This window comes from Gouania willdenowi, chromosome 10 (genome assembly GCF_900634775.1).
Source record: "Gouania willdenowi chromosome 10, fGouWil2.1, whole genome shotgun sequence".
NCBI lineage: Eukaryota > Metazoa > Chordata > Actinopteri > Blenniiformes > Gobiesocidae > Gouania > Gouania willdenowi.
Genome location: NC_041053.1, coordinates 8325433 through 8349994, shown reverse-complemented (window position 1 = coordinate 8349994; position 24562 = coordinate 8325433). Strand labels below are relative to the sequence as shown.

Genomic DNA, 24562 nt, shown 5'->3' with positions numbered 1-24562 from the left:
TCTCTGACCCGCTGCGTGCAACCGAGCCCGTCGCAAAATATTATTCGTTCTTCTCCCCAGTACACCACTCGTACTCTAGGATTGATTATTTCCTATTGGATAATTTTCTTATTCCTAAAGTTACCAAATGTAAATATCATACCATTGTTATTTCTGATCATGCACCGGTTCAACTGGATATTACATTTCCGAATTCTTGTGCCGTGCAGCGGGTCTGGAGATTTGATTCAACTTTATTGTCTGATGAAGAATTTTGTAAATACTTAACGAATCAAATAGATTTTTTTCTGGACCTTAATGATACCCCAGACATCTCAAAATCCATACTATGGGAATCTCTTAAGGCATACCTGCGCGGCCAAATTATCTCCTTTGCAGCCCAGAAAAATAAAAAACGTTTTAATCGACTTAGGGAACTGACTGAGCTTATAGCAAACCTGGACTCACAATATGCTAGTAATCCATCTCCGGATCTGTACAAACAAAAACTATTGCTGCAATCTGAATTTGAAACTCTTTCAATTAAACAGACTGACAAACTTTTGCTCAGAACAAGACAAAAGCTATATGAACACGGAGAAAGAGCCAATAGACTTCTCTCGCATCAGCTGCGTCAGTCGGTCTCAGATAACTCAATACCTGAAATCAGAGTAGACTCTAGTCGAACAACAACTGACCCTAAAGAGATTAATACAGTTTTTAAGACATTTTACCAAAAACTCTACACCAGTCAGACTGCAGGTACTACAAACGATATAGATTTATTTCTAGGTAGATTAGATATTCCTACAATTGCGACAAATCAACAGGAGTCACTTGAGAGACGTATATGCATAGCTGAAATTTTAAAGGCGATTGGGTCTCTGCAGAGCGGCAAAGCGCCAGGTCCAGATGGGTTTTCGTGTGATTTTTTCAAGGCATTTGCAAATAAGTTGGCACCCCTACTTTGTGATATGTTTTTAGAAATGCATACAAATAATAAGTTGCCGCAAACCTTGTCCCAAGCCACAATCTCTGTGTTACTAAAAAAAGATAAAGACCCTCAAAAATGTGAATCTTATCGGCCAATCAGTCTACTAAATGTGGACTATAAAATTCTTACAAAAATTTTTGCACTCCGCCTTGAAAGTATCGCTCCCACAATCATTCACGAAGATCAAACTGGCTTTGTTGCAAATCGACAGTCCTATTTTAACACTCGACGCTTATTCAATGTTTTGTATTCTGACCACTCCACAGATCAGCCTGAAGTGATTGTCTCTCTCGATGCCGAAAAGGCTTTTGACTGTGTGGAGTGGCCATATTTGTTATCGGTCATGAGCAAGTTTGGTTTTGGGCCAAAATTCATATCATGGATTAAGATTTTATATTCAGTGCCACTCTCCTCAGTTCGGACTAACAATATTGTTTCAGACTATTTCCCACTATATAGAGGTACCCGCCAGGGCTGCCCCTTGAGCCCCTTGCTTTTCGATATTGCAATCGAGCCTTTGGCTGTGGCACTGCGTTCGGATGAAGGTGTTAGGGGGATTAGTCGAGGAGGAGCTATTCACAAATTATCTCTTTATGCGGACGACTTGCTTTTGTACATATCGGACCCGGCGGAATCTATCCCGAGAATGTTGGAACTGCTTGCCTCGTATGGCCGCTTGTCAGGGTACAAGTTGAATCTGGGAAAAAGTACACTCTTTCCCATAAACCAGCTAGCTAAAGACCTGGATTATATAAATATTCCATTCAAAATTGAGGAAAAATCATTTACATATCTGGGGGTACAAATTTCCAATTCCTATAACAGTCTTTTTAAATATAACTTCACCCCGCTTCTTGATAGAACCAAAGCGGATCTGTTGCGCTGGTCAGCTTTACCCATCTCTCTTGCCGGGCGTATTAATACTGTTAAGATGGTCGTTTTGCCTAAATTCATGTATCTTTTTCAGATGCTGCCTTTATTTCTTCCCAAAACATTTTTTAAAAAAATTGATAGTATTGTGACTTCATTTATATGGAATCAGAAATGCCCAAGGATTCGGAAATCCAGATTACAGTGTTCTAGAGCTGAAGGTGGCCTTGCCCTACCAAATTTTATGTATTACTACTGGTCAGCTAATATTGTAAAACTTTCCACCTGGCTATGTACATTTAAAGAGGGCGGCGGCCCACTTTGGTCTGTTATGGAACTGGGTTCTAGTCCTCCAACCACACCCATAGCTCTAATGTGTTCCTCATTGCCATTAGAGGGGAAAATAAAATCCACGAATCCATTGGTTAAAAGCTCTCCCAGTATCTGGTTTCAATGTCGTCGCCACTTTTCCTTCAAACAGATCCTTACTTATACTCCTATTACTTCTAACCCTTCTTTTTTACCAGCCTTAAATGAGTCGGGTTTCAAAATTTGACAAACAAAAGGGATTGTGTTTTTCAGGGACCTGTTTATTAATGGCTCATTTATGTCATTTGAAGACTTAGCAAAAAATTTTGATATTCCCAGATCTCACTTTTTCAGATATTTACAGGCCCGTAGCTTTGCATCAAAGCATTTCTCCACGTATCCAAACAAATCACATGCTTGCCCCCTTGAAGACTGCTTGCAGTTACAATCTATTTCCAGAGGACAGATTTCCAAAATATACAATGCGTTGCATCACATAGACCCTACTTCTTTGGCTGAGGTGAAGATTTCCTGGGAACAGGACCTAAACATGAAAATATCTGATGATACCTGGGATTTAAGTATCGGGCTCATACATTCAACGTCCATCTGCATACGACACTGTTTGATACAGTTTAAGGTTCTTCACCGTTCTTATTTCACTAAGGCCAGGCTTGCTAGAATATACGGTACCTCTGATGATGCGTGCCCAAGATGCAAACAGTCGCCCGCCACCATGAGCCATATGTTTTGGTCCTGTGTGGCATTGGGTGGGTTTTGGGGTTCTATATTTGATGCCTTCTCACATGTGTGTGGCAGAAAGATTGATCCCAATCCGATTACCGCATTGTTTGGTGTTGTCCCAAGTGGACATGGATTGCCTGCGTACCAGACCAGTGCCATTGCCTTTTCATCACTTTTGGCCCGCAGACTCATTTTGACAAAGTGGAAGGACGTACAACCTCCTTCCTTTATTCAGTGGGTACGAGAGTTGATGATGTGTCTGCAAATGGAATATTTAAGGTACAGCTTACGTGGGTCAATAAATAAATATCATAGGACATGGTCGCCCTTCATTGCTTATGTTGAAGGTTTGCCTTTTACTTGAGTGGGATGTGTAAAGCAAAATTCAATCATTGAGGAGTTGGGTTGTGCAGCGTATTGTATAGACATATGTATTTTTATTATTATTATTATTATTATTATTATTATTTTTTTTTTTCTCTTTTTGTTTTTGTTTTTTCTTTTTCTTTTTGTTTTTGTGTGTGTGTAATCTATTTTTATGGGTATATTTTCGCAAGCTTAGGGCTCATGTGCCGCTGGTTGGCATTGTGGTGTAAATCTCTGTAAAATAAGTTTGAACAAGCCCTGATTCTTTAAATGTTTGTTTCTATAAAACTGAAAAATCTTTAAATAAAGTGTTCAAAAAAAAAAAAAAAAAACCAATCGCAATCCATCCTTGCGGCACTCACCATAGCAAAAAAAAAAACAATATTAGTGAATTGGAAAGATAAAAAATCCTTAAACATAAACCAATGACGAAATCTCCTCATAGAATGTATTTCCATGGAAAAGATGTCTGCTCTCAGAAAAATTGCATTAAATCTTAATGCCCTCATGTCTTATTTTCTCTACTTGAAGCACTTCATTCATAGTCCAGGAGCCAAACCCCTCAGTGAACATGGTTTTATCGGATAACGTTTTTTTCCTCACTTTTTTCTGGTAACCTCGGGCATGCTTATCATGAATCAGTGGGGTGACAATTGGTATCTGTTGGGAAACTCATGATATTAACCTCTTTCTATTAGATACAGCCAAAATCTAAAACACTTCAGATTCCCCTGTTTTTTCAACTAAGTATGCGGAACAAACTTGAAATATGCTTATCTTCTGCAATAATTGATATTGAAGATATTGTCAGAATCATTTTAGGAGTATACTATTGCAAATTAACCCTTCCCCCTCAAATTTTCATGCGGGATGGTCATGAAAGAATGATGGCTGTCACTTTTGTTTTGCCCCTCATGTCTAAGAAATTAGTCTTGGGCCTAGTTACTGAAAACACTCCAGATGACACTGTACAGTCACTATTGTTGTAAGCACATGTTTAACATGCCTTTATTCAAAGTTCTTTTGCTTAAGAAAGACATCAAACCATGACTATGCACTGTTTTGAGGGCACCTAATGTCAGTAAAAGTACTAAAGCATCACTATAATGGTGTATGTTCAAAGTTTGACCAAGATTTAATAGGATTAGGCAAGCACTCACAATTAGTATGTGCTAGCATCTTTTCAAAGCTATCTTAAAGATTTGTATATTATTAAAATGCCATCGTGATTGGAGAAGAAATGTTAAAAGACTTTGACCCTGGCCAAAAGGATTTTACAGTACCAGCTATAAGAAGCTAAAAAAGATTCTAAAATCTGTGAAGATTGATGAATCCAAGGTTTCTGACCTAAAGGGTCATTGCATTATTAGCCAGAGATGTTGGTGTGAAAGAGCTGTTTGCCTATGAGCTTGTTCTGTACAAGGCTACTTGTATGGGTAAAAAGAATAGGAAGGGTATTTCTTCTTTCCCAGACTTGCATGCTCTTCCACCAACGAGGGAAGCTTTGATGGAAAATGTGAAGAGGGCCCATTTTTAGACAGTTCTATGTCAAAATCCTGATTCTGACCCGCCACTACTAAACCCAAAATACTTTGGATAGGAAAAGGACACAATAAACAAATTCCTCTGCCCAAATGCTCTTCTAGAGAACTCTAAATTTGCTCCAGATTTTGTATGCGTCAGTGTAGGATGCTCCAGGACCACAGTAACCTGAACTAGCCATTGCAATTTTAAATTCTTAAAGCTTTTTTTGGAGTCATTTGGTCAAAAATCCATTATCACCTTTGAGCATATTGTAATACAAAGTGTTTTGAACAGACACTGCACTTTTACTCCTTCTCTTGGCCCTGTATATGAGCTTTATCAATCCGGGAGCGTGACACAAATTTTCAGCCAATCAGATATCTTTTTTCAAACAGAGTGCTCCATGAGCTGTTTTGGGGTGTTACTATTGGCTGCCTGACTAAAGTCAATATGTGTTCACGTCCACTGTAGTAAAGATCACTGGTGGATGTTCCATCAGGAGAAGTCTCCATCACAGCATTAGACACAATGGTTAGACTGCAAAAGTAGAGGAAAATGGAAGACCCACGTGGAGAAGAAACAGAATAAAAGACAAACGGACTCAGGGGGAACGGACAGACACAATTCATTTACTATCTGGATGCAGAATGGAGTGGGTCTGACCCTCAGCTGGGATCACTGCTGCCTGTATGAGCGGTGTGGGGGGGAGGGGATAAAGCAGCATCCACCGTTGATTTAGAAGACAATAACTAGAGAGTGATACAACCTTTCATGTCAGAGTCTCTAAAACATCACAAAACTCTCCAATAATAGAAGATAAAGTCCCTACATTTGTCACCAGTCTTTATGTAGAAAAAAGTCACAAAGGGCTCCATAGTTGGAGCATTCACTAGACACTGGTAAAAGTCCAAAGGTTTTGAAACAGGGAGTCTCACAATTTTACAGCACTTCTCCCACTGGAAGCTACAGCATTCAACCTCTGCTTCAGTGGATCAATGACATCTGAAAAAAAAAAGAATAAAGGCACTCATTTAGTTCCTCTCAAACATTTGTACATCATGTATAACTTTGAGAGTAAACCCCAAAGACAAGCTGCACGATTGTAGATCAATGGTTTCCAGGAATTTTTACAGGAATTTTCTGAACAAAGCTTTTTAACTGTAAATAGTATGTATGCAAAGACTAGTTTAACTATAAATGTATAATTACATGTCTGGACACAAAATTTCCTCTCACTATGTGTGTAATAAACTAGTTATCATACTGTAACTGTTTATCATTAGCAACATACACAGTGTAGCTCTGTGTGTAGCACTGATTATAATATGTAAGCAGTAAGTTGGACCACGAAGAACTGTGATGAATATAGACAACATTTTCACATTTTATCGTATAATTCACTCGTGTAGAACCAATGGTTCCAATGCCTAAGCATGCTATTCTATTGTAACACAACACGGAAAACAAACACAAAAATGACACACAAACTCAATGCAACACAAGCGGAAAAGTGACTTATTGCGTTGGACACTTATCTTGTTTTAATAGTGTAAATCCTTAATTCTCTTCTTTATTTCGCTTTTTTCAGAGAGGGGAGTGAATGGGATTTGTGTAGTTTTGTCAAAATGACACGCCCATGACGTCGAAGGGTCGCGGCGCACTGGCAAATTGTAATTGGGAACCTATCTGTTGTCGTGACGTGTCACAATGCGTGCGTGTGCATATTCTATTTGCTTTTAAAATGTAATCCTCCTAAGTAATCACTGTTTTCATACAAAATACCTGTTATCTGATTACGTTTTTAATATACTGTAACAGATTACAGTAAAAAATTTTTTTTATCAAGTTTACATAACTTTACATGCCGTTTCTTGTAATTTGTTACTCCCCAAGCCTGGCTATAGTAGGAACGTCCAACATTCTGAACAATTTTGAGTATTTATGTTGTACATGGTATGAAAATATTGTACAGTTCTCTCACTGAACACTCAACATTCGTACAGTCTCCTGGACCCTTTTTTTTTTTTTTTTAACTCTTTTATATGTTCAGTGTGGACATTAAAGCCTTTCTTATATCAATTATTTTATTGTCCCCTTCTTTAATTTCATTAATAATGTTTTTGAATCATTCATAGTTTTTGTAAGTCTTGGCTAAAAATAGTATATTCTCTTCATGATCAGGAGGACGAAAGTGTCTCACGGGTTCGGGTCACCAGCAGGAGGAGCCTTCACAAAGTGGAGCGAGTGTCTGGTCTGGTGTCTTTTTCGCAGGTGGACATGCCAGAGGTAAGCAAAGTGACACAAAAGTCTACTGGGCCATTATTAATAATTCATATTAAAACAATACTGTAAAAGTTAGTGAACTAAAGAACCAAATACAAGTCATTGTGCTATTTATTTCCTTGAAGTGTGTTGCTGGTTCTTTAGCTATGTTTTGAAACTTTTTGATTGTAAAAGTTTTTAAAGCTTCGAGATTATTAATGTCATTTGCTTGTTTAGAAGTTGTGCTCAGTTGTCTGCATGTGGGAGCAACAAGCTCAAAGTCATTGTCTTCACAGACAGAGATTAGTGGTTAGGCTGCTATGTTTCCTCTGTGTTGTTAAAGGCCCTTGTGTTCACAAGCGCTCCACATTACAACACAGCTAGTGGCTCATGGCAGCATGATGGCCACAGGCATCCCAGAAGTATGGCAGAGGGTGGGGCTGAGTGAATGGAGGTGAATGGAGGCATGACGATCAGGGGATGTTGAGTGGGTAGAAGAGGGGTGATGCAGGCTGTGGATTTCCTTGTGTCAGAACGATAATGCCTGCTTAAAAATACAGTGATGGCACAGGTTGACTCTGGTGCGAATACTATGAAGTTGGATGTGTGTTTGCGTCATCCTCTATCAGATAAGGGAGGAAGTTGAGGAGGTAAATGGAGTGAAAGAAGTAGAAGGGGGTGTAGAGGAAAAGATAAAGTGAGGAGGCAGAGGGAAAGAGAGAGAGAGAGAATGAGTGCATGGCAGCTGATAGGCGAAGGCCGGTGCAGTGCAGAGCTGGAACGGACACCCAGAGCTCAGCCTTCCTCAGGTTGCCATGGAAACCACATTCCTCCCCTGCCTGCATCCCTAAAGACTGCTACGGTTTTCACTCCCTCTATCTCTACCCTTTTTCTCTCATTTTTAATCCTGTCTTTCCCACCTCTCTTTCAATGTGTGTGTTTGCTTTTGTCTGTTCGCCCTCTACACCTACACAGACATGTTTTGTGGAGCACATTCGTGATGATGCACAATCAGCAAACACAATAGTTTCAGAAGCACTGCACTAAGCAGCAATGTGAATGGATAATTACACTATTTATTTTGCATTCCCATGCACCTATGGGTGCATACGTGCTTCTTGTTTTCTCAGGCACTCACTATTTCTTTCTATTTTTACTTTCCCTTCTGTTCATCACCATGCTTCAGTAATGCTCCTTCTCGTCGTCGCAGTTTTGCCCACACACAGGGCACCTCATTTTAGTTTCTGCTCTCTTATGGCATCTGTTGCAGGCTTACAGCACCTTCATCATATTTGTAAACTGCTCGCACCTCCCTATCAGGTTTCAGCCTTGTTTGCACCCCCTTTTCACAAACCACCATTGTTCTTAAGCTGATGCAATCTCATTCTTTCTCACTGAATTTCTAGTCATGTGTATGACTCTCTCACTGTTCTATCATCTGGATGTGCTGTGTTTGTGTGTGTGATGGAGCAGCTGTTTTTAACCACTGAAGCCTATTAATAGAAGTCCTAACCAAGCTAACCAAGCTGGGTAGCTTGGTTAGGACTTCTGTTGCTTTTTCTTTTTGCGTCTGATTTTCACTGACAGATCTGTGTCGGCTTTTACTCAATGTTTTATTTCTTTAACTTATACTGAGAGTTCTGCTAGGTGTCTTTACTCTTTTTTGCCCCAAAATGCAAGTTTCTTATTGCTTGCTTCACCATGATGCATAAAAGGCAGTCGGTTTTGTACCTCCCAGTATCTGCTATTTATGAATAAACAAGTGGCTGCAATGTGCCAGAGAGAGTCTTCATTTCATCCTAAGGCTACAGTAGAGGAGCTGACTGTGTGATGATAAGCTCTTGCCACTTCAAGGCTGCCTCACTACCGGCTGTCCTTTTATGGTGCTGCATCCGGTCAGGTGATGGATCATCAGCTATATAGTCTCTCACTGAAATACCGAAATGACTGAAAAGCTCAATACACAGTGTGTGCTGTGGTTGGGGGTTGTAATGCTCATTGTGTGTGTGTTTGTAACAGGGTCTCCAGGGAGGTTTATGTAATAAGGGCTGTGCCGACCAATGCTGAGCTGACAGTGTTGTGAGGACCTGTGAGGTGGGGTGCAGAATACACAGGCTGATTTCATCCCTTATCTTGTAACAAAGGTTTCACTTTGCCTCCATAGTTCAGAGGTCACAGTCCTCATTCATCACTAGTCAGTCAATATTTTTCATGCAGCTTGTTTTAACACATAATTAAGAAGGAGTGCACACAATGACATCACCGAGATATCATGATACTCAAGTGTTGTTTGTGGATGTGTATTACATATCCATTTTACTATATGACTGCTAGTGACAGCACAGAGTGTAACTATTTTAAAGCAAAAAGTAGTGTTATATAGTGTTAGAATTAAAGAGGTTGAATGAAATATAGTTATAAAAAACTATGTATTTATTACAATTATTGCCTTACAGAAAATTAATTCAGTGAGTTAAATAAATGTGTTTTGGGGCAGAAATTTGAATTTAAACAAAGAAGTAGCAAGCAAGTTAATTAACCCCATTTAATTATCCTCATGTCCATTACAGTTGACACTTGTTTTTTTAATTTTATTTATTACCTTGTCTGCACACGCTAGCAACACTACATACAGTACAATATTTTGCCACATTTATGCATGTTTTATTATTGTGATGAAACAAATACATTTATTTTATTGCTTAATTTTGACCAACACCAGCCCTCCCTAAGGACGGGTAAGAGGAAAGATGTTAAATGAGAGGGCAGTGTTACAGCCTGGTGAGGGGGAAAGGAACAGGGAAGAAGAAGTTCGGAAGGGACCATAGAAGGACATTAAGCTTTTTTTGAAATGCGATTCTACTATTGCGTATAATGTGTTGTGGAGTGTAATCTATTGAACCAGTCTAGTGACAAATGTGGAGAGATTAAAAAGGGTGAAACAACACCCATTTAGGTATAATGATGGTGGCTGTGTGTGAACAGAAGGAGAGGATGGGTGCTTACACCTAGGACTGATAGTTGGGATCAATACAATACAAGCTTGACCCAAAGCCTAAAGCATGCCAGTGTATCCACAACCGATGTGCATTCAAGAGCCACTATTGTGGACCCAGGCACCGCCGCGGAACCTCAAGACCAGCCAGGCCAGCAGCACCAGTGGGGGAGGCCCATAGCAGAGGCCGGACACCAGGCCCAGACCGGGCCAGATACAGCATCGGCGGCCATACCCCAGGCCACCTAAGACATCGGGTGGATGCTGCAAGCCGCCCCACGGGCTAAGCCACCGTGGAGACCACCCCTAAAAACACCGGGAGATGAGGGCAGCACCCAGCCGCACCAGAGGACAACAGGCACTATATCTTAATACTTGACTTAACCTTTTCTCTTTTTCTGGCATTTGCGTTTGGTTGCCGTCTGCATTTTGTCTCAGCATGCAAACGCAGCTCCCCTCACCCAAACATATAAGATACCATTTGAAAAGCAAGGATATCCTTGAATGAGCATAGAATGTCTTAGTGGGATAGCTCAAATAAGTCAAAAGATAAAGACCAAAAATCTGTTTACCTCATTTTTATGAGTAAAAAAAACCCTGTTGAGTCACAAATAATACAATTACACAAATGTAGATGTACTAAAATATATAGTAAATATAAATAATAATGTTTTTTTTTTTTTTTCATTTGTTCAAATTTAAACTTTGATCATATCATAAATGGCCTTATCAAGCTAAAACATCGATGTCAACAAATATTAAACAGGTGTTTAATGTGACTCCAATGGAGTCCTATGGTGATGACTTAGTTTTTAATACTATGTACATTTCAATGACGTATTTTTCAGAATGATCATTAGCAGTGTTTAGACCCACATCTTGTTTCTGCACAGTCTCAAAATGAAATTAAATCCTCAAAAGAGGAGCTATACTGTATGGCTCCTATCTAAAGCTGCGAACTCTAACTCAACCCTGAAAGCATTTTGCTGTTTTTCAGAACACCTCTCTTTTAATTAGTACATCCTTACTACCCTATATGCCACCCTTAATTTCTCCCTCTCTTTCTCTTTAATGAAGAGAATTTATTTATTTATTTTTTCTATTTTTTAGTTTTGTTTTTATTACCTGGGGTAATCTAACACATGAATTCTTAAATGCAGGAACGTATGCATTTATCTGTATTCATTTAGTGGAAGAAATCTTTCTATGAATCTTTCTCCAGTGAGCCTTGTTTTGTGCGACAGTTTTAGTAGATTTACCTTTCCTGTACTGCAATCCTGCATACTACACCGATTGGCAATTTTGCTTTTTTTGTTGCCATGTCTGCATTTGTAGTTAAATGTTGACACTAAATGTAGAGTTATCTTTTTGCAAATAAAGTAATAATCGTAGAAGAGGCTTGGGGAGGGGTGATTGTAACTTCCGCTTGGTCATGTGTGCTCTGATCAATATGCTTAAATTGGTATTTCGGGCCTCTACTTCAAAGCTCCGCCTCTCTACTCTGATTGGCTCCAGCTGGGTTAGTGGCTGTATCCTACATAGAAATGTAAGACATTTAAAGGTTTTGCACCATTTTAAAGCACTCCTTTTCCCTCACACATGTAAAATCTATATTTGCGTCAGAATGCCCTAATCAGCTACTGAGTGACAATTGCATCTAATAAGGTAGAGCTTTGCCTGCTTGTGTGATAGGACTGCAACACAATGCAGTATTCTCTCACCTTAAAGCCTGTGCTGATGTACACATCCATATTTACAGACACAGATTCATGTATGTGCTCTGCAACACTTTCTCTCCGTGCAGTCACACCCAGCTCCGTCCCTCATCACATTTAATTAATAATACATACATGTAGGGCTTTAAAGACGACACAGTTCAGTTCTCCAAACACTAAGGTAAAGAAAGCCTTCAGTTTCAGAATATTTCATATCTGTGATCAGATTAAAAAGTATGTAAATCGGCCTACACTGTTTGTCTCCCTACAAATACGAGTGCCTCGTTTACAGGAAAGCCATAGTGTCTCCCTCACTCTTTCCCCTTTATATGTTCTCAATCTCATTCTCCACCCACTCAAAAGCCCAAGCATGTAATCTTGTTGCTTTCATACAAATGTCTTGATGTCAGCATTGTGAGCAGAAAGTACTTTCCCAATGGTTCCTTAACCAAGGCATTACAAGCTGCTTTAGGAGTTGTTTTTTGTTTTGACCCAATCCTGCCCCTTAACAATATCAAACAATAAGATTTTTTGACAACACTGGCATTTTGCCCAAACTAAAACAAAAAGAGGGATACAAAATGATGTAAAGTAATCCTGTGTGATCCAAAGCCACCCTTTTTGGAAGGGCAGGTGTACCAATACCTACGAGAAAATGAATTTTAATCTGCTCCATCCGCTTCCACATGTGAGGCAATTGGCACATGTGTGCTGTGAAACCGAGCCTGAGGTTGACAATTACTACTGCAAGAAGGTTGTTAAATGCAAGAGCTCAAGGAGGTGAGGAGCAATCGGTCACAGGTACAAGAAATTGGAAATTGGATTTTTGCTGTATTGCTCTGATGTAAAACATGGATTAAACTCACAATTTGCGAATTCTTATTTTATTTATTTAATTTTTATGAATAATTTTTTTATTGCACACTTTCACAAGGCTTTGTACATATAAACAGCAGTAAAAAGTTACAAATACATTGCTCGTATTTTGACTTAATTCTTCCTAATTGTTTAAATGTATTGGAAGAATAGCTTGACTTCAACTATGTAATTTACATTTGTTATAATAGAAATTCAATTGACTAATACACATTTATTATGCTCGTCATTCTATTTGCATAAGGTAGAAGGCAGTGAGGTTTAGGTTTTGGCCCCTTTAAGAGCAGCAAGTGAAGCACTCTGTCCTGATGGTAGTGCCGCTCATGGCAGTGCTGCAAGATGATTGGCTCTGGCTGTTAGGGCTGAGGTGCCCAAGGGATGCTGCTACGTATCGCTGTTCCCCTCCCATTTTTACCTCTCTTTTTCTCTCTCTCTCTCTCTCTCTCTCTCTCGCCCACTGTCTCTCTCTCTCTCTCTCTCTCTCTCTCTCTCGCCCACTGTCTCTCTCTCTCTCTCTCTCGCTCTCTCTCTCGCCCACTGTCTCTCGCTCGCTTGCTTGCTTGCTTGCTTGCATCCCTCTGTATAATCCACATCTAGGGCAAGCTGGCTGAAAGGCAATCCAGTGCTCGGCTCCTCTCTGCTGGCTGAGAAAAGAGACAACGAGAACAAGACTTCAGTTTTCTACGCAGGAGGACAAAACAAGTGGTTTGGACTGAACAGGAAGATACTATCAATTTGAAGAGGAAGATTCTCATATCCGGATATAATTTATTTATACACATTGTTTATATATCTATATATTTGTACACACGCATATAGATATTTATATATATAATTATCCTTGTACATATCTGTATTTGTGCTTGGCTGTTTACATTAATATTTTTATATGTATTTGTGTGTGTAAATATATATAATATATAGACAAAATATTATACATATAAATTTATATGCGTATCACTGTGAACCAAAAGAAGCAAGAGGAAATTTCTCTCATCAGGGCTGGTCTCTGATTCTTTGGTGACATACAATATTTTGTGTGATTTTCTTCGATCTTTGATGTGAAGAGGACAAAGACTTCATGCTTAATTTTGTGTTTTTGTTTTCCTGTTGCTGCTTCCCATCCCTCACATCCTCTTTTTTCTCCGCTTGGAGTGGAATAAAGCCAATGGTGGCTGGATTCAACAAAAAAAGGCAAGATCTGCACAAGTTCCTGTGATTAGCGCTTTTTCCATCAGCATTAGCTCTCTGTGAGATCTGAGGAGGCAGCAGAGTGCCACGCCACACATCTCTGTGTGAGCTCAGCCAGCACAGCCAGCATGCACAAACATCACCACTGTTGCAAGTGCCCAGAATGTTATGAGGTGACCCGTATGGCTGCTCTGCGTAGGATGGATGCCCCGTCATATGGAGGAGAATGGCAGGCAGAGCCCTATGGATACCCGCCTGGGTATGGAGGAGGCCAGACCTTACCCCCTCCAGCATCAGGAGGAGGTGGAAACATAGGAGGAGGAGGAGGCACTTTGGGGAGAAGTAAAGGCAAGGGTATGTCGGGAGGGGGTCCTGGGGGTCCAAACCCAAAGGGCCAGTCCAAAGGAGGTCCCAAAGTAAATGGCAACAACTCCAGTGGTCAAGGAGGATGGTGGCCTGAGTGCACCTGCACCAACCGGGAGTGGTACGACCAGGTAATCTATGATTCTCTCTCTGTCATACGGCTCAGGCCTGTGAGGCCTGACACAGCACAGGGATCCAATCAGTTGGTGCTGTAGTAGAAAACAAAAGAACAAGGATCAACTGTAACTGCCAGTGTATGGAAGACATTTTATACTTAGCTTTCATTACAATCCCTCTGATCCTCATTTGTTGACTGCTGTCTCTATTAAAAGCAGATTGTTGATCTCAAATCGCTTCACTCACATGTGGATGATCTTCATGATTGGATCAGATTCAAATGACTAATGCTTGTAGGTTTAACACACCCAGGGTAAGTCATCAAAGGCTTGTGCTGATTTAGCTGCCACAGGCCACTGGCATTTTCATTCAGTGAAGCAACAATGAGATGCACGCTAAAATCTAAAATCACAGCTCGGATATTAGTGACAAACTTGATTCTGAGGTTGTTTTAATGTGCTGCTAATTGTGGAATTGTGTCAATAGTATCACTGGAGATGATAAAATACATTCCTAACACTAGTTTTTTTTTTTTTTTTTTGACTGAACAGAATCTCAAATAGAAAAAGAGAAAACCAGCAGTGTATTAATGCTCCCTCTCCAACATGTCGCAGTGTATGAATGAATCACCCTCCTCACGTGCTCTCCATTTTGTTTTCAGAGCCTCATTTCCTTACATGTATTTGTCTAGTACAGAAAAGGTTTGAAATGCTTCAAAATAGCAGTCTTTAATTAAGCAAGGTGCACATACGTGAACATGAAGCTGAGCCTGGGTGGGGGAAGGTTAGCTGGACATAAGAATCAAGGAATGCGTCTTGTCTGTTCATGATTACGTGTTTATGAAATCTTGTATCACTTGGTTAATTGAGCCTCTGCATTGTCTTTATTTGCCGTATTTGTGTATGACTGTTTTTTGGAATAAGAGGAGGAGTGAGGGAGGTGAGAAGAAAATGGAGGCTGAAATGTTTGAGGCAGAGAAGCAGAGAGCATCCTGTCTGATATTAGCAGATTCTTCCATCCTGCAAAGGGTTACCATAAGCAATGTCTTTGTCGCTGAAGCTGGATACATCAGTCGTTTCTCATGTTTTACACATTTAAAGGCACACTGCAGATGTGATTATGTAAGTCGTTATTGCTTACATGGAGATTTTATTCTATATTTCTAACACCCTATGTTCATTGCTTATTTCTGTGCATGTATAAATATTTATAGACTATTAACCTTTCAAGGATATGTCTGATTGAATACACCCTTTGATCTGTCTTGGAATTGATCCTTAGATTATGATTTGAAAAATAACTTCTTAAACATGTCTTCTGCAATACCATTTGTAGGATATTTGCTCCTTTGCTGTATCATGCAAATACAAGAGCACTGTGAAACTCAGAGACATTATGTAGTAAAACAGGGTCTAAAATGAAGCGCAGAAGTACAACCTTTCCAGTCAGAAATTGAGAGGTCAGGATTTAAAAATGCAAATCTTATAAATAATAGCCAATAAAGACAGGCAGCAGCTCTGAAGAGGGGGAGGGGGTTATGTAAGAGCAGGCAGTTGGTAGTGCTGTCAAAGACAGAAGCAGGAGAGGCGTTGACACTGTGTACAAGCATCTGTCCCTCCATCTCCTGAAAACAGGCGTGTTGAGTGGACACAATACATCCCCTCCTTCCTCTGACAGGGTCCGAGCAGTTAATGCAACACTGTCCATCACCTCCGCCCTCCTTCCTTTCGTTGTCTTCTCAGGCAGTGTGGCTCACCCTTGTTGGGAAAATGTGAACGCTACCCTTCCCCCTCCTACATACACACAGCCAGGGAGCCAGTCAGCGATCACACACACACACACACGTGTATCTTATCATAAAGCTTTTAGGGTTATTTGTGTTTTTGTATATAATAATGATAATTGATAATAATAATAATAATAATAATAATAAAACTGCATTGGATTTAAAATATATAGCATCCTTCATAGATACTCAAAGCACTTTACATTGCATTTCACTTCACATACAGTGGTGGTAAGCTACTATTGTAGCCACAGCCCTGGGCGAGGCTGCCATACTGTGCCATCGGCACCTCTGACCACCACCAACACACCACATTCATACTAGGCAATGTGGGTGAAGGACAGATACCACTAGAGCAACTGCCACCCCACTATGGAACCTGGTATTCTCAGTGGTCTCTCATCCAAGTACTAACCAGGCCTGGCCTCTCTGACGAGATAGGGCAATGACAGGCAGGTATGGCCACTGTTATATTTAACAACAATAACCTTAGACAGCCTTTCAAGTTGATCCAAGCTCGCTTTTTATCACTGGATCATTGACATTTTCAAATGAATGCCAGTTGCCTTCAACGTTTCATGTACATGTGAGGAAAGTGTTAGTTTTAATAATGCCATGATCATTTTCCCTGTGTTGTGCTGCTTCCGTAAGCCATTTGCCAGGTTAATTATGGATGATTTCACCTTGGATCTTACACGCTTTCTTTAAAACCAAAGCTGGTGAGTTTGAATCTATGGAAAGTGGTGACCTCGGTCTACTGGGAGCATTAGTCAGCCAGCTCTAATTCCCCCTGCAGGCTCCAATCTGCCTTTGTGTGTCGTCCAACTGTGTAGTTATGACTAGCTTTAAATATTAAATTGATAATTTTTTATTGATAATCATCAGTAACCTTTTGACCAAAATGCAGCACCATACGTTTAGGTTTCTGTGGTGGATGTTGTTTTTAAATGAATGTACAGACATCCTGTCTGTTTCATGTTAAAAACTCTCTTTGGAGATCACAGTATGAAAGGCTTCCAGCCTCAGTCAAAAGTTTTAATGCTTGTGTGTGTCCATGTGTTTCTGTCTTTTACAGTTGCATTGATTTGTCAGTGTCATTGGTTTGTACATTTGTCTGATGAGATTTTGTGCAGTTGGATTTGATTAGCCTTTCCTGTAAGAACAGCTCAGAGAAGCAGATGGGATTTACATTTACTCTGTGCTCTGATGTCTTGAGTGCATCTCCCACTGTGATCTTAAAAAGGATCCAACTAAAACCTGGAATACTCATCAGATCAAGAGGTTTGTCTGTGGAAAAAAAGCATTGTTGAATGTGACATTGTCTTATAGCTGTTGGGGGAAATCTGTTTGTGAACATAATACAAATGAATCAACATATTCATATATGAACGTGAAATAAGCTTGCACAGAAAAATGTAAGGCTAAATTATTTTTTTGGTTATTTTTAAACGGAGCTCCAAAAGGAGCCAGAAGAACCTGATACCAAAGCAGGATCTAATAGGGCTGGGCGATATGGTCCAAAACTCATGTCTTGATATATTTTCTCAAAATGCCGATATACAATATAAATCTCAATAATTTTAATTCAAATTACCAGAAAGACAATTCAGGGTTAAAATTGCTAATACAAAATGCCACACAGGCACAATTATTAACAAACAGCTGCACAATATGTACAACTTTAGACTTTTTCTCCTCTAAGGGACAGCATGTGTGAGTGAGTTCCATAGTGTGGCTGGTTATGGAGAAGGTCTGGGTAAGAACGCACTCAAAAATCCATCTAACTTTGTCTTTCATGCTGTTCTGAGAAGTAGAGAAAGCAGCGACTCCAATAACAGGTATTTTGATACAAAATAAGCTATAAATAAATAAATATATATATATAGGCAATATTGTGATTATTTATAATTCCAAAATTTAAAGCTCTATATATTGAATTTAATATATCCATTCATCCATTAATGCCGTGTCACCCAAACGCTGTCATCAAACAGCAGCGATACAGACTATTTCAGACAGTTAACCAAGCCAAAGTACTCTGGAACCCAAAGGTTAAACCTAAAGATGTATTTGGGGGACACCTAAATATAAGAAGCGCTGTATCAAAGACTGAACAACTTGAACAGTTGCCGACATTATCCAACCTTGACTTCTTGTGTCCGTCTGAGACTTTGCTAAAACCCACCACCTCAAATGGTGCTGTTCATATTCCAGGCTACAACATTTACAGGCGAGACCGTGGACATGGCAAAGGGGGCGGAGTAATGATCTATGTATAGGACAGATTTCAGTGTTTACAATTGGAATCAGTGGGAGATGCTTTGGAATGTGTGGGGATAAAATATTACACTGTCTCCGTAAATGTAATTTGCTATTCTTGTTTTGTATTAGCCTCCGACATCAAATAATGTATTTTTTGATCACTTTACTGACATCCTTAAAAAATGTGATGCGAAAAAAATACTTCTCATGGGGGATTTGAATATAAATTGGTTTGATAAACATGGTCGAAAAAAACTAAAGAAGATTACTCAAAAACATAATTTTACACAAATGATTGAAAAAGCAACTCGGATTACTAAGACCTCTCAAACACTCATAGACCTAGTGGGGTGGCAGTCACCCCAGTGGTATCTGTCATTGTGTCCTTGGGCAAGGCACTTTACCCACATTGCCTAGTATGAATGTAGTGTGTGAGTGAGTGATGGTGGTGGTCGGAGGGGCTGATGGCGCACTTTGGCAGCCTCGCTTCCGTCAGTTTGCCCCAGGGCAGCTGTGGCGACAACAGTAGCTTACCACCACTAAGTGTGGAGTGAAAGAATAATCCCTTAATTCTGTAAGGCGACTCTGAGTGTCCAAAAAAGTGCTATATAAAATTGATGCATTATCATTATTATTATTACTAGTACAGTGCCCGTCGGAAGTATGCATTCATGTGGTAGCTTCAGTAGAGTTAATTATGGCCAAATGAGTATGGTGTTATAAAGGGTTTATGTGCAAAATAAAACATTGTGTGCGATTTCCCTGGTTTAATTCTATTTGACATGAACATGATAAATGTGTTGTTTTTTTTAACTCACTTTTATATTTTTTTGTTTGGTGTATTTTTCTGTAATGTATGTTTTTTGGAGTCATTGTGTATTTTTCTGTTGTGTTTTTGAATAATTATAGTTTTTTTGTTGCCATTGTAGTGTGATTCTTATGTCATTTTATGTATTTTTTGTATAAATATTTAATTTTGTGTATTTTTTTGTATAAATATTTAATTTTGTGTATTTTTTTGTTTAAATATTTAATTTTGTGTATTTTTATGCATTTCTGTTGTAATTGTGTGTACTTTTTGTATAAATGTGTAGTTTTTTGTTTTATTTTACACATTTAGCATATTTTGTATTATTAATGTGTGTGTGTCTACATCCATCTCCTGTCACGGTCCGGTGTGGGTGTGGACCCAAATGCAAGGAGAGATGGAGGCAGGATAGAGGCATATCGTTCTTGGAACCAGTCCATGTTTATTCCTCTTAAAACAAAACTTAAATCCAAAAACAGGAGGGAGCAGGAACAGGGAGCAAGACCAGACACAGCTGAACGTGAAGAGGGAGACAACGAACCTGACAACATCAACGAACCAGCAACCACACTGTGACCAAGCACTCAGTTAAATAGTGGAGGAGGCCTGATTAGGAATGGACCACACCTGGGTGAAAACATGAGGGAGCTAATCAATCACCAACCAAGCACACAGACATCACTGAGAGGTGGAGCCAAAAACAGGAATCCCTGAAACACAGACAAGAGTTAAGCACAAACCAAATCAACAAAGACAGAATAACTAAACCAACCAACAGAACATGACATCTCCTTCGTGCACCCGCATTGTATTTTTCTGTAATGTATATTTTTTGGAGTTGTGTATTTTTTATTCTTTCAGTTGTCTTTTTGTGCATTTTTTTGTGTTTTACTTTACTCATTTAGTATATTTTTATTATAAATAAATAAATACCGTGTGTTTGTTCCGTGAAATGTTTGAGACGCTGATAACCAAACTCCATAGCCATTCTAACGCCAATCAGAAAAACAACAAAACTGCGCAAAACAGAACATAAAGCTCCAAACTACATGAGTGAGTAAGTAAATTAAAGTATTATCTACAATTCGGCTGTCTTTTTAAAAAAAACAAAAATCATTGTTTACCTTCAAACCGAGTGGTCAGAGCTTAGATTCCATGCACTGCACCACCGAGAATCTGCAGTTTTCCAGATGGAGTATTGAACGGGTTGAGTTCAATACTGACTATAGCGAAACAGCGCGTTATTGAGCATCAGTTATATGGTTTAAACAATGGGAAACGTTTCCGCAAAAGACTCACCAGTGGCTGACGGTTTCAAATGATCTATTCAGAGAGCTCCCGTGTTTGAGAAGCTAACGATAGCATGGTGGAGAAGGAGTGGCCGCACACGTGACTCTTGCTCACGTGAGGAGCTGTGTAGTGAAAAAGATATAGATGATGCGCTAGCGCCCCCTCACACACCGAGGTCAAAAGTTGAATAGGTTTCATTTCAGGGCCGTCCAGAAGTGAAATAAAATTAAAATAAACATTTTGAAATGACCAAATTACTCCAAAATAACAGATACACACACTCGGGGTATTTGGAACTCGTTGACCGAGTTTCAGGTCGAACTCGCACCGCGTCGGGGAGATATTTGCTCCACACACACACACACACAGAGACCATCCTTGAATTATGGTATAGATTATTAGTCTTTACAAACAAAGCTGACCATATCGGTAAAGTTTATAATTTTATAACAGGTCTTTCTGATCATAATTTAACATTAGTTGCAAGGAAACTGTCAAAACCAGCTGTGTCAGCATCAGCATACTTACATTTTACAAATGTATCATTGTAGCAAATGCTTTTTACTATGTTGTATAGATTTTAGGCTGTGATGTTTCTTGAAAATGAACCATCTGATTTTAAATGATTACTGGGCGACCGTGGCTCAGGTGGTAGAGGGTTGTCTTCTGATCGAGAGGTTGGGGGTTCGATCCCAGTACCTGACTATGTGTCGAAGTGACCTTGGGCAAGACACTGAACCCTAAGTTGCTCCCAGTGGTCGACTAGCGCCTTGCATGGCAGTCTTGTCCCATTGGTGTGTGAATGTGAGAGTGATTGGGTGAATGAGCTGATATGTAAAGCGCTTTGGGACTGCTTCAGTGCGGTTATAAGGCGCTATATAAATCTAGTCCATTTACCATTTTTTACCATTTACTGTTCCGCTAATATTGCATGTTTGTTAGTGCTACTGACAGTTACTTGTAATGTAATGTTTTAATACTGTGTGCACCTGCCCGGGGACTGCAGATGGAAATTAGCATGAGCTGAATTTGGTACAAAGCATCTCTTCGTGAGATTAATGTATTTTGTACATTGTCCCAGTCAAATAAACTCTTAAACTAAACTAATTAAACTAATATCGCCCTGCTCTAGGATCTGATATTATTTCCTGATTAGAGCCTGCACAGTAAAAAACATTGTTTTCTTCCCAACAACAGGTCTAAAAATGTGGCACACAATGCTTCAAAATAGTGTAGCATGACACAATTTTACCAATTTGTTTTAACCGTTTTGTCTGTAAATCTTCTCATAATTGAAAATGACTGACGTGGGCAGATAAGCCAGAATGGGCTGTGTTGGTAGATCAGAAACATCCTTGAGATTGAGAATATTTCCTCTTGCACTGACCATGTGACTGACAGCTTGCCAATGTTTTTCCTTCTCAATCACTAATAATCGCTTTTTATTTATAATTTTCCTTTTACAGTATGTGCCTAAAACTGGCACAAAATCCTTTTGGGGGCGATTTTAATTACTGCACCATTCAGTGATACATTCATTAGCACTGCTATCTCATAGCAAGGTGATGTTAGGGCAAACCCTGGTTTTCTTTAGGTGTGCATAGATTTTCCAAAGCTACTTAGTTTTCTAATTTGTGTTGGCCCCAAACTTAACTGTGCCCCTTTTCCCCTTCTCTATATCATCTGGGATTGTGGGATTGGCTATTCTGCACCACATTTGTGATTGGAATTAGTGGGTTTTTGAAGATGAGTAGTGCTTGACAGTCATCTATGTAGTTGTCAGAAATAAGCTATATTTGTACTATCAGTTTCCATGTTAGATGTTTCAGTTTAGATTTGTGTAGTTTCACCTAAATCATTCCAGCAACTTAAAAAAACCACAATTTTCCAAGTGTTCAATGAAAACTACAATCATGTCATCAGAGGGCCATGCTCTATAAGGCCTCCTGTTGTGTGCTCCCACGTTCACCTCAATCAGGACTTTTACTGATAAAAAAAAAAACACAAACATTCAAGCAGTGATTGTGCTTTTAAATCTGTTTTCTCCATAGCTCATGGACTGACAGCTGAGCTATATCCACAATTGTTGTTGTTGTTGTTTAACACACATTGCTTGATAACTGCCCTACTATTAGGGCATCTTAATTTTGATACTAATTGTCAATTTGAATTTTGAAAAGTCCCTTTATTATTCCATTATAGGGGCATCTAGTCCAACTTAATTAATAATAAAGGTTGACAATGAAAGAAAAATGAATTACATTCAAATTGTTAATTCAAGCTGAATGGCAGGATTGTCCGCCTAAACAATGAATTGAGATAAGAAGAAAAGAGAAGGGAAGGGTTCTAAGGAATAAGTTAGCAGGGGCAAGACCAGGTTGCATGGTAAACCGATGTTATTGTTACCACAAAAAAGGCAGCAATGCTCACCATTGATTTACAAAGCTTTTAGAATATGCACTGTATACAGTATCTATTCACATATGTCAGATTTTCACATTCAAGAAATTGCTTTTAATTAGCAGGTTTATTGGTATGCTAACGGTAACAGATTCTGAAATAAGCTAGCTTGTTGTATGTCCTAGTAGTTACTTTTCAGTCATTTCATCAATGATTTTATTAATTTAATAACAAAACTGGTAAAATGTATTAAGAAAAAAAAGGAAGTATGACATGGGTTCCCGGTGACTTTAGTAAATCAGGACTTTTTGAGTTTTAAATGCATGGTCATCATGATTTAAAATATTAAAACCTATAATATGGCTTGATTAAAAAAAAAAGGAACAGGAAGTGGTTCCTCACATTTGGAACCTGTTTATCACACTGTCACATCTTAAACAGTAAACAGTGAGACAACATCACTCTTAATGAGTGGCTTAAAGTGATAGTTTCAATAGTCCAATGTCCATATTCCTGTCTGCCACAGAAACGTATATGAACTGTTCACCAGGTATTGGGCTAATAGAGTAGCATTAGCATTTATAATATGAATAATAATAATAATTCAATTAAATTCAACTTTATTTATATAGTGCAAATTACAACAAAGTCATCTCAGTGCGCTTAGAGTAAATTATCAAAATATCAAGTCCATTGTAAAAAAGAAGGAACCCAACAAGATCCACGTGAACAAGCATTTAGCGACAGTGGGAAGAAAAAACTCCCTCTTTTTTATAGGAAGCAGAACCAGGTTCAGAGGTGGCAGCCATCCGCTTCGACTGGTTGGGTTAGTGAACAGAAGGACGAACAGGATAGGATAGAAGGATAGATCATCAGAGTGTCCCAGACTAGTTGAGCCACGAACCATTGAGCAGGAACTGCCAGCTCCAGCATCAAGACACCTAAAACAGATAAGAGAGGGAAGGGTGAGGAGAAGGCATGGACTGCAGAAAAAACATGATACACTATTAGCAGGTCTGCCCGCATGGTTTTGGGCTGCGTTTTTAGTGGTTAGGTTAACATCAAACGACTTGCGGCATCTGCCATGGTCTGAAATGCTACCACTACAGACGAGACTTTGTCTTGTACTGGGCGCACGTAATCATTTAAGCAATTATTACAGATGAGACACTGTCCGCTTTAAGTTAACATTATTATACGGTATATGCTTTAGCAAATAAGTAGGTTTTGAGTTTAACGGTCACATGTAATTGCCTGAGGTGTTGACCATTACGTGTAATGGTCAGTGATTATGACCATTACAAAAGAAACCATGTCCGTTTTAGGTTATTGCTATTATACGTTATACGCTTTAGCAAAAAAATTTTGAATTTAACCTTAAAGGTGGAGAGAGTAGCAGCCTCCCGTACTAAGACTGGGAGCTAGTTCCAAAGGCGAGGAGCTTGGTAGCTGAATGCTCTGCCTCCTGTTCTACTTCTGGACACTTTAGGAACTTCCAGAAACCAACAAACTGAGAGCGGAGTGATCTGCCTGGATGATAGGGCACTAACTGGTCTCTAACATAGACAGGAACTTGATCACGTGGAGCTTTTTAGCTTTTTTAAACTTTATTCTAGATTTTACAGGAAGCCAATGAAGAGAATCCAATACTGAAGAAATATGCTCTCTCCTGTTTGTTGTACCTGTTAATAATCTGGCTCCAGCATTCTGA

The 24562-nt window shown here is 39.3% G+C and overlaps 1 protein-coding gene across 1 annotated transcript in view; it reads left to right on the top strand.

Moving 5' to 3' along the window:
- dlg3 (discs, large homolog 3 (Drosophila)) overlaps nucleotides 1-24562 on the top strand; it is a 197755-nt gene that overhangs the window by 44721 nt on the left and 128472 nt on the right. Inside the window, 1 exon segment of the mRNA XM_028458760.1 lies at nucleotides 6968-7072. Within this exon segment, the coding sequence (XP_028314561.1) occupies nucleotides 6968-7072 (105 nt within the window).